Source organism: Vombatus ursinus, unplaced genomic scaffold, assembly GCF_900497805.2.
Source record: "Vombatus ursinus unplaced genomic scaffold, bare-nosed wombat genome assembly UNPS02009824.1, whole genome shotgun sequence".
NCBI classification, from domain to species: domain Eukaryota; kingdom Metazoa; phylum Chordata; class Mammalia; order Diprotodontia; family Vombatidae; genus Vombatus; species Vombatus ursinus.
Window position 1 is genome coordinate 1,419,447 of NW_020949602.1, and position 15,592 is coordinate 1,435,038.

The 15,592-nt window shown below is 48.8% G+C and overlaps 1 protein-coding gene across 1 annotated transcript in view; it reads left to right on the top strand.

Moving 5' to 3' along the window:
• Positions 1–6,898: 6,898 nt before the first annotated feature.
• MROH7 (maestro heat like repeat family member 7) overlaps positions 6,899–15,592 on the top strand; it is a 58,014-nt gene continuing 49,320 nt past the window's right edge. Inside the window, exons 1-2 of the mRNA XM_027852852.1 lie at positions 6,899–7,262; positions 13,749–13,828. Coding sequence (XP_027708653.1) covers positions 6,899–7,262; positions 13,749–13,828 — 444 coding nt within the window. The remainder of the gene's footprint in view (positions 7,263–13,748; positions 13,829–15,592) is intronic.

The window sequence follows — 15,592 nt, forward strand, 5'->3', positions numbered from 1 at the left end:
TCCAGCTCCAGCTCCAGCTCCAGCTCCAGCTCCAGCTCCAGCTCCAGCTCCAAAACTATCCATTGTTCTATCTAGTAGTCTGCTTTGGAAAGGGTACCAAGACACTTTCAGGAAAAAGCTGATTCTCCACCATTCTGACACCATGTCACCATTGGGATACTGTATCCCAAATACTAATAATGTCCAAGCTCAAGAAACAAAACTCTCTCAAAATATAGACCCCTGGCTGAGGAAATCCAAACGATTTGGAAGCAGAGAAAACCTAGCACCCCCCTCCCCCTTTACTTGTCTGCTATAGGAGTTGTCCTGTGGAGGCAATCTGTGAGCCTACAGAAAATTAGCTTACTTCCTAATACTTTCATTCAATTACGCAAAGCAGTTGTTTTATGCTCTCTGCCCCTTTGTGCTCCATGAGGCCAGGAATATCAATTGTAGTATCAACTGGTGGAGGGATTTTTCTCCCTGGCAGTTTCCTAAACCAGTGAGATCACTGATTAAAAAAAAGATAAACCCATTGGAGAGAATCAGGCAATGAATAATGAAGGTGCAATGTGATGAACATGTCACCAAAGGGGAATATGAGATCAGACCTGAGAGGGACCTTAGACCCAGCCCTCCTTCTTTACAGATGAGGGAACGTCTGACCGGAGAGCAGGGAGGACTTGAGAAGCCCCAGACTCTTCAGGTGTCCCCTGCCCTGCCCCCCCACACACACCACGGTCAGGGGAGGGGTGGGAGCCCATTGGCTGGTTGACAGCTTGGATGTTAGCTCCTGGTGACATCACAAAGACCTTCAGCTGACGCAGTCTGGCTGGAGGGAGTCTTAGGTGAGTCTCTGGGGAGGGGATGGGCTTGGGGATGGTCTGGAGGTTAGGGGATTGCCACCCTAGATAAACCTTCATGGCCTCCTGAGGACTTTCCCACACCCTGCTGGCATCCCTGGGCCGTCTCAGACCTGGTCCCAAAGAGGGGTGATCTCTAGACCCAGAACACCTTCCTACTACTACCCACAAAGGAAAAAAAATTGACCCCAACTTCCTAAATTTCTCCCATTAGAGATTCATATCTTTGGCTCAAAATCTGTCATTTTACAGAAGGGGAAATGACTTGCCTAAAGTCACATGGATAGGAAGTAGCAGAGTCTGGATTTGAACACAGGTCTTTGTGTCTCAAAGATTAAACCCCTCTCTGGAAAAAGTCTTGGATTAAGTCCTTGGTCATTGGCCCTCAGTGGTCATGGGTATAGTAGAGCCTTCCTACCAAGGCAATGGGGTTGGGGACATGGAGGTTGTGTGGGCACTGTGAGTATGAGACAACTGGCACTTTGGAGTGGGTTTTTTTGGGGGGGGGGAGGCAATCAGGGTTAAGTGACTTGTCCAGAGTCACACAGCTAGTAAGGGTCTGAGGTCAGATTTGAACTCAGGTCTTCTTGAATCCAGAGCCAGTACTCTATCCACTACAGCACCACCTAGCTGCCCCCTTGCAGCATTTTAAAGCTTGCGCCTCTTGCCATGACTGGGAGGTAGGAAGGGCCAGAATCATTTCCCCATTTTAGTGAAACCACCAAAATCAGCCAACTTCAGAAGGGAGGCCTGGGCCCCAAGGGCTGGGAGTCCCAGGGAGGCTGATTCTGGCTGACTGGAAGGAAGAGTTTGTTAACAGAGCAGGGCCACCATGGGATCAGGTACCACGTCCTGCCTCTGCCAGCCACTGCCTGGGAAGGGTCCATTCACCTCTGTTCCTCTGATGCTCTGTAAAACGAGGAGGGTTAGATCTTAGGACATCAGAGGCTCCTTCCAGCTCTAAAGCCATGGTCCTGCCCCTAGGGTAGTGATCTCCCCATCCCTAGAAGTGTGCAAATAGAGGCTGGATGATTCCCCAGCAGGGATATTGTATATATTTGAGAAACGAGGCCTTTATCGGAGATACTTGTTGCAAACTCCCACCCCACCCCCAGTTTTCTGCTTTCCTTGTGATTTTGGTGGCATTGGTTTTGCACGATCATCTTAAAGCTCCATGAGCTGCCCTCCACCCCAGGCCCATGTCCCTGGCCTCAAAGGGTTAATGCCAGACAGCTCTGCTTAGGCAAGGCCCAGGACTCTGTCAATGATTCCCCCATAGCCTGGCACAGTCCAACTTGTCTGATCTGTCCTGGGCCAAGGCAGGCAGAGTGCCATTGAGCCTTGGGAGCCCCTCTGCCGTGACAGGACATTGATCCAGGAGAGAGGAGTGCTTTCTTATCCCTTATCTACTTTGATCCTCATAGTCATGCTGGGAAAGGAAGGGTTGTTCACCCCATTTTACAGATGGGCGAATAGGCCCAGGGCAAGGGAAGCGATTTATCCCAAGCCTCATGACTTCTAGAAGAAGAGTGGGATCTGTCCCACCACTCAGTGTCTATGTTCCTCTTATTTCCCCGGCTCTTCTTTTGTTGTCTCCCCCTCTCCCCTCTGTCCTCTTCTTTCCCATCGGTCCTCCTCTCCTTTTCTACCCTCTGCTGGTCATTGAGCCAATCAATCAATGAAAAGCATTTTTAATAAGCGCTTGTCAACCCATCAACAAGCATTTATAAAATGAAACATTGCTGACCTCAAGGCACTTCCATCAATGAAGACAACATGGGTACATGTAAGCATGTATAAACTAAATAAAAAATAGATACTCATCATTTTGAGAAAGAATTACTCACATCTGGGATGATTGGGAAAAGCCTTATGTTTAAAAAAATGACATGGGAAAAGCTTCAAAGGAAACCAGAGAGTCTGATGGGTGAAGAGCTGGAGGGGGGTGCGTGGGGCACAGCCATTACAAAGGCATGGGGATGCCTTTACCTAGGCAGCTCCTGGGGCCCTGTCTCTTTGCCCAAAACAGAGCAGCTGTGATCCTGAGGTGCTTGGATTGCTTTGGTAAAAATTCTGTTCATCCAAAAATGTACCTTCAGGTGAATTCTATTCTGGCTTTGGTTCTCACTAGTAGCTGGGTGCGAGGTGGGGGAGGAATGACGGGTCCCTTGGGTGGGGTGGGGAAAGTGACCATTCCATCCTAAAGGCTGTGAAAGAGAAGAGGAAATCTGGGCAGAGTGACACATACTCTAGATTTTTGGCAAGTGGATTTCAAAGCATGAAGAGGAAAGATAAGGCAGGATCTCATGGATTAAAATGCTTCAGGGGAAGCTAGCCCAGGAATGATGAGAGATGCTCAATAATCATTGCTTTCATTACTATAAGCACCTTAAGTTTTCAAAGCTTTTACTTTCATTATCTCATTTATTATCTCATCTCTTATTTATTATCTCACAACAGTCCCAGGAGGTAGGTGCCAGTATTACCTCCATTTTGCAGAAGAGGAACTGAGGCTTAGAGAGGGTTAAGTGACTTGCCCAAGGTCACACAGCTAGAGGTAGCATTCTATCCATGGGAACACCTAACTGCCCTCGATGAACTCATAACACTCAGCCCAGATCAACTACATCCTCTGAAGGGTCCTAAAAGACCTAAGTGATGGGGTGTCTGAGCCACTGTCTGTGAAATCAGAAAGATCCTAGGAGACAGGAGAGGGGCCGCAAAATGGAGGACAAATGTGGTCCAGATTCTCAAAAAAGGGAAGTGACCAGGGTCTGCAAGCTACAGGACTCTGATTTCTGGGGAAATTCATGAACATGTCATTCAAGAGATGGGTGGAGAGAATCCAGACAGAGAAGGGGTGATTCCTAAGAGGAAGCCAGGCTTCATCAAGAAAACAGGTCATGCTCATTTTCTTTATTGGGCAGAATTACTAAAATCCCAAACGAAGAGAGTACTGTTTACCTATAATTTACCTAAATTTTAGAAAGCTTTGGATAAAGAATCTCATATTATTCTTTGGGAAAACATGGAGAGATGCGGATAAACAAGAACCGTATTAGAAAGATTCAGAGTTGGTTGGATGGCTGGATTTAAAGAGTTGCTTTCATCGTTCAATGTCGTTGTGACCCAAAGTCTCCAGGGGAGGGGGGACACAGGGATCTGTGCTTGTTTCTGTGCTGTTTTAACGTTTTCTCAATGACTTGAACAAAGGCATAGATTACATGCTCATTAAATTCTCAAATGATCCAGAGCTGGAAGTATCACAAACATACCAAATGATAGAGTCAGGATCTGAAAGAATTCAGACTTTAGCATTAGGTTGAATTGAAGATGAAATTCAATAGGGATTTGATGGTCAGATACAAAAAATTCAACTTCGTGAGTTAACAAAGAATCCAACTGAAGCTTGATGTCAGGAAGGGAAGGCAACAAGGGCAGAAAGTTTTGTTTGACTGAGTTTGGCTGAGAAAGGGGAGAGGTGGGGGGGGAGAGAGAGAGAAAGAGAGAGAGAGAGAGAGAGAGAGAGAGAGAGAGAGAGAGAGAGAGAGAGAGACAGAGAGAGACAGAAATAGAGAGAGGAAGAAAAAGAGAGAGACAGAGAGAGGAAGGGAGAGATAAAAAGGAGAGAGGGAGAGACAGAAAGAGAAAGGGAGAGAGAGACGGAGACAGAGAGAGACAGAAAAAGAGAAACAGAGAGACAGAGAGAGGAAGGGAGAGAGAGAGAGGGAGAGAGAGGAACAAAGGAAGGGAAAGAGAGAAAGAGAAAGGAAAGAAGGAAGAGGATAGCTTCAGGAAATGGTCAGGTCTAGGCAAAATTGTTTAAGACTGGGGAATGCTTGAACCTGTTTACAGGCAGTCTGGAAAATTAGGGAGAAGGGGGTTGGAATGAATGGGAGGACAACCTGTTGGAATAGATGGATTATTGTCAAGAAAAATTGGGCAGCTAGGTGGCACAGTGGATAGAGCACCAGCCCTGAAGTCAGGAGGACCTGAGTTCAAATCCAGCCTCAGACCAAACACTTGACACTTACTAGCTGTGTGACCCTGGGCAAGTCACTTAACCCCAATTGCAAAAAAAAAAAAAAAAAGATGGAGGGGAAGGGATTGTAATCAGGTGGTCACAGGGTTGAAGTTAACAGCATCAAATTGTGCCTTTGGTCAATGAGGAAGAGGGGGTCTGAGAGTGGGCTGCCATATTGTAATGAAGTACTCCTTGTCCATTTATCACGATGAGTCCAGGAAACCCTCTTCCTGACGCTCTTTTTTTGCTTGTCCTCAGGGGCTGCTCCAGTTTGAGGACACCATGTGTGCAGGTGAGATGGCCTTGGCAGTACCTCTGGGGAGGGAGCACCTGCATGCTGGTAGGGAGGAGGGGGGATCCAGCTGATCTAGCTGGAGCGCTCTTGGGCCGGCCTCAGGTTTCCTCATAGCATGTGGACACACTGTTGAAGGTGACGTGCTGTTCTGTGAATGGGAAAAACTTAAGAGGAGACTAATGATGTGGCCATTCACAGAGTGCTTTCTGGAGCACATTAGCACTTCTCTGGCTTGGAACCTACAACCCTTTCCTGCACTTCTGTATCCTCTGAAGACTCCAAACTGCTCAGTGTCTAGAACCACATGAATTTGGGGGAGCACATGGGCTTAAGGGGAACTTCTGCTCCTCCCAGGCTTGGTTCAAACTCATTTCTATCCACCCCACCCTCCCTTTTGCTTTTCCAGCCTCATCTATGAGCTGGTTGGAAATACGGTCACTGCTTGTGAGGCATCTGCCCAATCATTTTTTTTTTAAAAATGAAGGTTATATTGATGTTCTTTTTCCTCCATACCTATAACTTCCCAACAACTCTTCAGTGCCCCCCATCAGCTCAGGAGAACCCTCCTTTGTAACAAAGAAGTTCAGTTAAACAAAAGAAATACCTGTCTAGATTAGCTGGGGAGGTATGCCTCTTACTGTACCTGTGGACCACCACCTCTCTGTCCCAAGGTGCCCTTCCTTCACCCCCTCTTCCTCTTTGGTGTAGAAGGGAAGGATGTCTATAACCTTTCCCTTCTTCCAGGGGAGCTGCAGAGTGCTGGACAGTTGGCTTTTGCAAGGAAGAAGGGGGCAGTAGCTTGTAGAACCCCAGGGATCAGGCATGGACCTGAATCCAGACAGGAGCCCAGACTTCAGTAAGAGCCCCGATATGACCCCTGGTCCAGACACGGGCCTCTCCCCAGCCTTGGGCATATCCCTGGGTCCCAGGGATATGGGTCCCAGTGCCAGTAAGACCCTGGCTCCCAATGTGGACAACACACCCAGGCTGGACTCTGGTGTAGTCCTGACTCCAACTTCTGTGGGGAGTGACTTGGAGAATCCGGGCTCAGAGAGCAGATCTCGGCATAACGCGGACCTGGCCATTGCTCTGACCTCCACCGATGACCAGATCCCCACCTCCAGCAAGGCCATCAGCATGGAGTCAAAAGCCACTTCCAGATCTGGCTCCAGTATCACCACCGCCCCTGCCCTCAGCACGGTTCTCCCGTCAAGCAACCAGACTTCCGGCCCCAGTTCCAATATCACGATTGCCCCAGGCCCCAGCCTGAGCCTTCTCCCAGGCCAAGAGGCTGACAGGCCCAGTCCCGGCTCCAACATGCCCCTTGTACCAACTCTTTCTTCCACCCTCCTTGAGAATAAAAGTCCCAGCACCCACAGGGCCTTGGACCTGAACTCCAATAGCACCTCCAGAACCAGGAGCCGACCTGAAGCGAGCCCGAGCCTGAGCCTGACTTCTGGAAAGGCCGTGAGTCTGAATTATGACACTGGCTCCCTGATTGGCTCTACCGGCACTCAACCAATTACCTCCGACTTAACCTCCAGTCCGAACTCCCAAAGGAAACTGGACCAGGAAAACGTCTCCAGGCCAAGCTCCAACCCCGCCCTGTGGCCCTTCTCCAGCACAACCCCCAGTCCCAGCTCCGGAAGGTCTCTGGGTTTGGAGACAGGCAACATCTCCAGGTCCAGTTCCAGCACGGCCCCGTCGCCGCCCACAAGTCCAGGCTCCAGGAAGACCATGACCATGGCAACGGGCAATGCCAACGAGGCCTTTAATTCTACTTTGGCCAACAAAACCGTTTCAGACACCAACATCGCCAGAGCCAACTCACTCATGGTCCTTGCCCCCATCACCTGCATGTCCCTGGTGGTCGATGACAGCCAGGGCAAGAAGGCCGATGCAGGAGGCATCCTAATGGACACTTCCTGCGTGACCCTAACAATCAGCCAGGGTGATTCGGAGGACTTCAGAATGCCCATGAGGTATAACAACAGGGCAACAGAGCTCAAGAAGAAAATGGAAAATGGCACCTCCATAACACTCCACACCCTACAGAAGTTCAGCCCTGACGACACCTACACCCACCAGAACACATCTGACGGTAAGGAAGCCCAGAGCTTTGCACTGTGATCTCTGTACCTTAGGGGTCACCCAGCCCTACCCTTGGATTTTATTTATGGGTCAGTTGAGGACCAGAGAAATGAGAGGAATTGACCCGAATCATGGAGTAAGTTAGTGGCAAAGCTGGGTCTTGAACCCAGGCCCTCTGACTCTGAATCCAACATTCTTTCCCCTGAGCTCATGGGGAAGAGGCCTGGTCTGAGAGCCAGGGGACCCAGGTTCAAATCCTGATTCTACTGTCAAATCTCTTTGAGGCCACAGGCAGGCTACGTCTCCCTCTTTAGACCTCAATTTCCTCATCCATGAAATGGAACCAAAAACCCTAGGTCCACACCAATCTACCCCACTCACCCACCCACACCTGCTGCCCTGATTGACAAAGAGTAGGGTACTGAGACACAAACTCATGGATATGGCAACCCTTTAAACATTAGGGAAACGCTCATTATACTGGGGGGTGGGAGGAAGGAGGGAAAGGGAGAGGGGGAGGGAGGGACAGAGACAGAGACAGAGACAGAGACAGAGACAGAGATGGAGGGAGGGAGAAAGGGAAGAAGGGAGGGAGGAAGGGAGGGAGAAAGGGGGGAGGGAGAGGGAGGGGGAGGGGGAGGAGGGAAGAAGAGAGGGATATAGAGGGGGAAGGGAGAGACAGAGACAGAGACAGAGAGGGAAGGAGGGAGAAAGGGAAGAAGGGAGGGAGGAAGGGAGATAAGGAGAGAGGTGGGGAAGGAGAAGGAGGGGGAGGCAGAGAGAGACAGAGAGGGAGAGAGAGAGTCCCACCAACCCAGATTAATAATAGAAAGCACTTACAAAGCATTTTGAGGTTTGCAAAGCACTCTGCATGCACTGACTCTCACAAAAACCCTGTTTGATCTGTGTTATTATTATCTCCATTTTACAAAAGAGGAAACTGAGACTTAGGTGAATTGACTTGCCCGGGGTCACACAGTCACCAAGTGGCAGAGCTGGGATTCGATCCCAGATCTTTCTGACTCTTCCACACTGTCCAGCCTTGTAAATGGCTGCAGGTGATTCCTGAGGAGCCGAGGGGCACAGACAGGGCCTGGAGAGGGGCTAACAGGCTCAAGATTATCAAAAAGGGGGAAGGAGGCAGCTACCCACTGTGGACTGGGGAACTTGGATTATCTTATTGGCAGAATTCCAGAATAGCTCATGGAAAGGGGCTTCATGTGAGCATTTAGACAAGGAGAAGTGTTCCCAGAAAGCCAGCGCAGGGTCACTGAAAACAAGTTTCGCTAGACTGCCCTCATTTTCTTTGCTGACCATTACTGGGCTAGCAGATGAGGGGGTGCAGATCCCATTGGCAGAGGAGATTTATTTGGACTTGGGCAAAGCGTAGGACAGTCATCCAGTCCTTGTGGACAAATGGAGAGAGATGGGCTGGTGGATGGGAGAGTTTGGGAGATATAGAATAACCGTCGATAACTGCATTGGAAGAGTGGTAATTGACACACATCAACCCTCCTTCCCCCAACAAAATTTACGCTCATTAGTAGCTCTCCCTTGCCACAAACTATACTTACTCCCAACTCTGGGCCTATTGGTTTATTCCTGAACATGTTTTTTCCTCATGCTGAGTGAGACCACTGGGGGCTCAGAAACAGTGACAATCAGATCTCTGCAAATGCCACAGTTTGTCATCATAGTCCCCAATCCAGACATTAGGCTGCTCCCCCAAACGCTCCTATCCCTCCATGGAAGGACGCCGGAAGCCAAAGCTGCATGTGATCCCAAGAGTGTTTTAAAGGATCAGCAGAACAAGCCAGCCTCTGGGGTGGCTACTTCTGCCATGTTTCTGTAAAACCAGACTCATGCCCCAAACTTGTTTTTGTTATTTTTTCAATTGTGTCCAACTCTTCATGACCCCTTTTGGGGTTTTCTTGGCAAAGATACTAGAGCAGTTTGTCATTTCCTTTTCCAGTTCATTTTACAAAGGAGGAAACTGAGGCAAACTGGGTTAAGTGACTTGCTCAGGGTCATACAGCTAGTAAGTCTGAGGTCTTCCTGATTCCAGGCCCAGCTCTCTATCCACTGTGCCACCTAGCTGTCAAACTTGAGGAGTTACCAAGCTACCAAGTTTCACACTGTACATATACTCTTTTCACAAGCGTCCTTGCATTGACTGACGGTTCCACGTGCACATCTACAGGCCAGATTTTTTTTCCACTAAACCTCCACTCATCAACATCCAGAGCACATCCTGAACCTTTCTTACAGCCCAGAGGAATAATGAATGATTTCTGATGAGGTGTAGGGATTCGTGGATAGCAGTCACATGAAAACTAGTCTTCAATTCACAGTTGTCTGCTTTCTTTTGGTGTTCTCATACTTTGTTTTTAAAGGTCCAGTGAAGGACTGTGATTTGCCCATGGTCATACAGACAAGCTCTAGGGTTCAGACCTTGAGTCTGTATGCACAGGGCTTCCCACATCAGGACACCAGGTCTTACCTGGCAGCAAGGCATAAGAATATTCCACACCAGGTTCACATTATTATAACTGGTACCTTGACTTTATATACTTGGATTTTTACTAAGCAACTAACCCTTTTGTACCTGGGAGCATTTCTTTATATTCCTTTCACAGCTAAAGAATATGTCTGCTCGTCTTAGCTCTCTTGCTTAGCTTTACCGGAGGGAGATCCACCAGGGATAAAAAGAAAGATTAGTCTTCATGTCTACAGAAACTTAAGATTTACAAAAGTACTTGGTTCCTATCAGCCCTGAGAAGCAGATAGTGCAAGTTAATGAGGAAGCTTCTCTGATGAGAAGGGTAGCACTGACTTGCCCATTGACACAGTGGTACAACTAGAACTAACACCCTAATTCTCTTTAAGAACTCCTAAGTCCAGGGCTCCTCTCTCTACACTACAGCTCCTAGATTCCCCTCTGGAAAAAAAAAAAAGAAAGAAACAAGACAAACCACAGAATCATGTTTCCATGCCAGCTCCACAAAACCACAAGCATTTTCCTTCTTCCAATCTGAGTCATTTTCCACTCTATCTCTAAGAAGAGAGCATTCTCTCCACTCCCAGCAATAATCTCTAGCCCAACTGAGTTGGAAATTTCAATAGTTACCATTTCCCTTAATTTTTCCCTTGTTAAGGTTGTTTTCTGGAGTGGAACTGCTGGTAATAAACCCAGCCTTGCACCAAAATATATGTGTGTTTATAAACAGAAAACTTAATATTTTTCTGGAAGAAAGATTTAGGATCACTCTATGATGGAAGGACCTAAAAGAAATCATGGTCCTTGTCCTGGAAGAGCTTCTAATATGGTCAAGGGGATGAGATGTTCACATGTGGAGAAGGTAATTGTATGATAATTCATTGTATGACTTTGAGCAAGTCATTCCTCCGGACCTCTTTTTTCACCTGTAAAGTGAGGAAGCTAGACTTTCAGCTCTAATAGTCTGTATTTTATATTCCAACATTCAATATTCAAAGGGCCCTTTCAGCTGACAGTCTTTGTTCTAAGGTGCCTCCCACCCTTGACATTGTGTGTTAAAGATCCCTCCCAGCTAGTCTAGCATTCTATATTTTTTGTTCTAAGGTCCCTCCCAGCCCTGACATTCCCTGTTCTAAGGTCCCTCCCAGCCCTGACATTCCCTATTCTAAGGTTCCTCCCAGGCCTGACATCCCCTGTTCTAAGGCCCCTCCCAGCCCTGACATTCTGAGATTCTATGATCCTCTGACCTCCTAACACTCACCCAGAGATTCAGAATGAAGCTCTATTGACAAGTCCACTCCGTAGGATTTCCCAAACCTAGACTTATTCAGAGGCCCTCAGGAACGTCCAGCACTCTGCCTCCTCGTCTGGATCCTGGGGCGTCTCTGGCAGAGGCAGGAGATTGTGTGACCTGCCTGTGCCCTCCAAAGCTCCCACCCCACATTTCTTTCCCTCTTAGGGAGTGATGGGAAGAACTTAACCCTCCTTCTTCTCTCCCATGCTTTGAACTGGTGACATCCAGAGATCTAAGCTGAGGTCACTTCAAGCCTCCCCGAGGAGAAAGAGTCAAGAGAGAATAGCAGATACGTAGCGCAAACATGATAAGCATGCCATCTCTGCCTCCATCCAAGTCACTGATAAAATGTTGAACAGCACAGGGCTAAGGACAGATCCCTGGGGATCTCCACTAGAGACTCCACTAGAGACCTGCCTCCAGGTTGCTATTGATCTAAAGGGCTCATCTCTGGGTCTGACCAGTCAGAGCCTCTTCCTCTAAAGTGAAGGGCCCTGGCTCTCTGCTCCATCTGTCTGTCCTCTTCTGGGAGACTTTGGGCACCTGACTCCTCCCTGCTCAATGACCCAGACAGGGCCCTGCCCACATATCCTCGTAGAGGGGATCCTTGCAGGGGTCTTCTCATAGGGCTGAGCCTCACAGAAGACCCTGGGGTTTGGGGTTTGGGGTTTGGAGCAACCCCCACTGGACCTGCCTTTCCCAGAAGTGATCCATACCCTCATTCCTTTTTTTACTCTTGCCTTTGCTATGCTCCCAATGTGTTTAGGACCCTTCAGCAGGGGTTGTGTGAGATATATGACATAATCAGAGTCTTTGAATGATAGAATGAGGAGGAAGCCTGAAATATAGAATGTTAGAACTAGAAGAGACCCAGAACATAGAACATCAGAGCTGGAAAGGACCTTAGAATGCTGAACATAGAATGTTAGAACACAGAATGTCAGAGCTGGAAGGGACCTTAAAACATAGAACATTAGAGTTGGGAAAGACCTTGGAATACTGAACGTAGAATGTTAGAACACAAAATGTCAGAGCTGAAAGGCACCATAGAACACAGAACATAAGAGCTAGGAAAAGACCTTAGAATACAGAACACAGAATGCTAGAACACAGAATGTTAGAGCTAGAAGGGACCTTAGAACATAGAACATTAGAGTTAGGAAAGGCTCAGAACACAGAATGTTAGAACACAGGATGTCAGAGTTGGAAGGGACCTTAGAACACAGAACACAGAATGTTATACATGGAAGGGCTGAACTTGGAGGAGCCTTGGAACATAGAAAGTTAGGGCTAGGGGAGTTCTAGAAGGACCTCTATCTTCTCCTATCCTCCCAGTTTTAAGGCCCAGACTGGGGAAGCCCCTCAGCCCTAGGCCTCAAGACACTTACTGTCCAGATGGGGAGCCAAGCCATCCCCTAGTAGCCCCAGAACGTTAGCGCTCAAAGGGACCTTGGAGATCCTTTACTTTCAGCCCCAAATTAAAGCTGCACAGTGAATGAGAGGCTCATCTGAGATCTCCAGACTTCCAGTCCAAATGTTTTCTCTGTATCACTGCCTTCCATAGAGACACGTGCAAGCCAAGTCTATGCTAAAGGCCAAGTGACATATAGGGGGAGGATCGCTGTGGGGTGGGATGGTCAGGAAAAGTTTCCTGGATCATGAAGGACAGGTAGAATTTGGACGGGCTCTGAGGGAGTCATTCTGTGTCCCACTCTCCCGGGGTCAGGCTTTATTGGGGTGATAGTGAGAGCTAATGGATAAATCAGGCAAATTTTTCTCTGTTACTGTTTCAACCAATGTAAAACGACTCCCAGGCGACAAAGTGCCTTAATCCAGTTTGAATGCACATGTGTCCAGAGGGTTCTCAGTAGCGCTTAAAGTGGGGGGTTGGATGGATGGAGTAGGGGACATATTTTGAATGGGAGGAGAGGGGCTTCCCTTCTCATTCTGCGCAGAGGGTCAGTCCTTCCATCCCTTTCTTTTCTCTTTCTCTCCAGCTCTTGTCTCTCCTCTCTCTCCCCCAGTGGCTGAGCAGTCTCTCAACAAAGCCAGGGACCTTTAGAAATCCAACCAGAAAGGAAATCAGGTGGAACTGGCCCTTTTCATCCTTTTTCAGACTTGGGGCCTACTCAAGGTCCACCTGAGTCCTTTTCAGCGCTTCCCCTGCTCCCCTCCCCCTCCCACCCGCCATTTCTGAACACTGATGATGTCGGCCCCTTGAGATGGGGTCCCAGTCTGGATATTGGCCCTGGGAAATACAGCCTCCCTGCCTCACTGACTAGTAATTGATCTACCCAAGGCATGGACCCTGTTCCCTCTCCAAATGTTCTTCCTTGGAGACTGGGCCCTCCTCCAGAAGGCTGGGGCCTGAGCTGAATCCCAATTCTTCTTTTTCCTTGGGTGACCTTGAGCAAGGCCTCTATTGAGGGGGTAACTGAGCCTCAGTTTCCTCATCTGTAAAATGAAGGGGTCAGACTAAATGACTCCTCTGGTCCTTTCAAACCCCCAGTCTGTGACCTTATGACTTTAACCTGATGGTGCCTTCCCTGGGTCAGAGGAAGGCCCAGCTGCCCTCAAAGTCCAAACCTTGGTCAGCAGCTGGAGAGAAGAGATTTCCGTTTTGTCGTATATACGCCAGATCTCTGAGCCCATGGAGAACTGGGGCTCACCCTGTGGCCTTTTCTCTTTTGCCCTCTGGGAGGAAGAGAATAAGACTGCCCCCGAGGGACCCAAAGAGCAGTTGGACCTGGATGAAGACAAGAGACAGCTGATAAAGAAGACCATGGTGCGGGGGCCTTGTGCTGGTCTGTGGGGCTGGGGAGGTGGGGACCCCACTGACAACCTGACTCACCAGTCTGAGCCCCTGGGGACTTTCTGGGAGGGGCCTGAGAACAGGGCCTCAGCACAGGGGCTGTCAGGGCTGGGAGGGGCCTGAGAAAAGGTGATGTCAGAGCTGGGAGGGGCCTGAGAACAGGGCCTCAACACAGGGGATGTCAGGGTTGGGAGGGGCCTGAGAACAGGGGATGTCAAGGCTGGGAGGGGCTTGAGAACAGGGGATGTCAGGGCTGGGAGGGGCCTGAGAACAGGGGATGTCAAGGCTGGGAGGGGCTTGAGAACAGGAGATGTCAAGGCTGGGAGGGGCCTTAGAACAGGGGATGTCAGGGCTGGGAGGGGCCTGAGAACAGGGAATGTCAGAGCTGGGAGGGGCCTGAGAACAGGGAATGTCACGGCTGGGAGGGGCCTGAGAAGGGAATATCATGGCTAGGAGGGGCTTGAGAACAGGGGATGTCACAGATGGGAGGGAGCTTAAAACTTAGAATGCCAGACCTAGAAAAATGCTTAGAAGATGAACCTTGGAACCTAGAATGCTAACAATAAAGATTAGGGAGTGGAGGATATCCTGTCCAAGTCTGCAACTGTAGAATATTAGAAATGAAATGAAAATCCCTTTTCCCTCAGGAGGTAGTAGGTATGACGCATCAAATAGCCTGCAGTCCAGGGGACTTTCCCAGTGTGCTACAGGGGATTCAGTTTGCCTGTCGCATGACCTTGGCCAAGTCACTTGCCTTTTCTCATTTTCCTTATCTGTACTGTACCAGTGACAACTGACATCTCTGTAGAGCTTTGGGATTTACAAAGTGACTTCTTCACCATCACCCCTCGAGGTGGGGGATGCCCCATTGTCCTCCTCTATAAGTTCGGGAAACTGAGGTTTAGAGTGGAAAAGTCTTGGCCCAGATGGCACAGCTAGGGAGAGTCAGAGATGCAGTGCCCAGGCTGGCATTTCTCTAAGATTCCACGCCAGCCTTGCAAGGTTCCAAGAATCAGATGGTGTGACTGGGCCTCTGAAAAGTGAGGGGGTCAGAATGAGAAGCTCATTGTTTGGTGGTAGAGGGCTCCCCTTCCCAGGTGATAGATCAGATGATCTCAGATTACAGGGAGCCTGGAATGACTGTCTGAATTAAACTTCACACGGTAGACAATGGGAGGCAGTGTGGCCTAGCAGATAGAGAGCCAGCTTTGAAACCAGAAAGACCTGGATTCAAATCCTACTCTGCCCCATATTGGCTGTGTGACCCAGGGCAAGTCACTTAACTTTTTAGTGTTCTACCAAAGGGGTCAAACTTGCTGCCTTCAGGAACCAGTAGCGACAAAACTCTGGCCATAAATTGCCATAAATTTCAGAGAAGGTGACAACCTGAGTGGTGGAGGGCTATCCTATCCTACGGCAAGTAATAGGGAGCCATAAATGGTTCTTGAACAGAGACATGGTAAGTCTGCTTGTAATCTCCAAGAGAACTGCCATCATTGTCCTCCTCTTTGGGCTCAATCACCTCCAAGGGCCCTTCCATCTTGAATCTAAGACTCCCCAGTCTGGTGTTCTTTCCTCCATGACACCCCTCTCCTTGAGATTCCCAATCTAGAATTAAACGTGTTGGCTTCATCCTGTCCCCTCTGCCCGTCACTCAGAGATCAGGCCTTGTGGGAGCCTTCAGAGGCATTTCTGCTGTCCAGCATTGGAACAGGCTGTCTCCTAAGGTAGTGATTT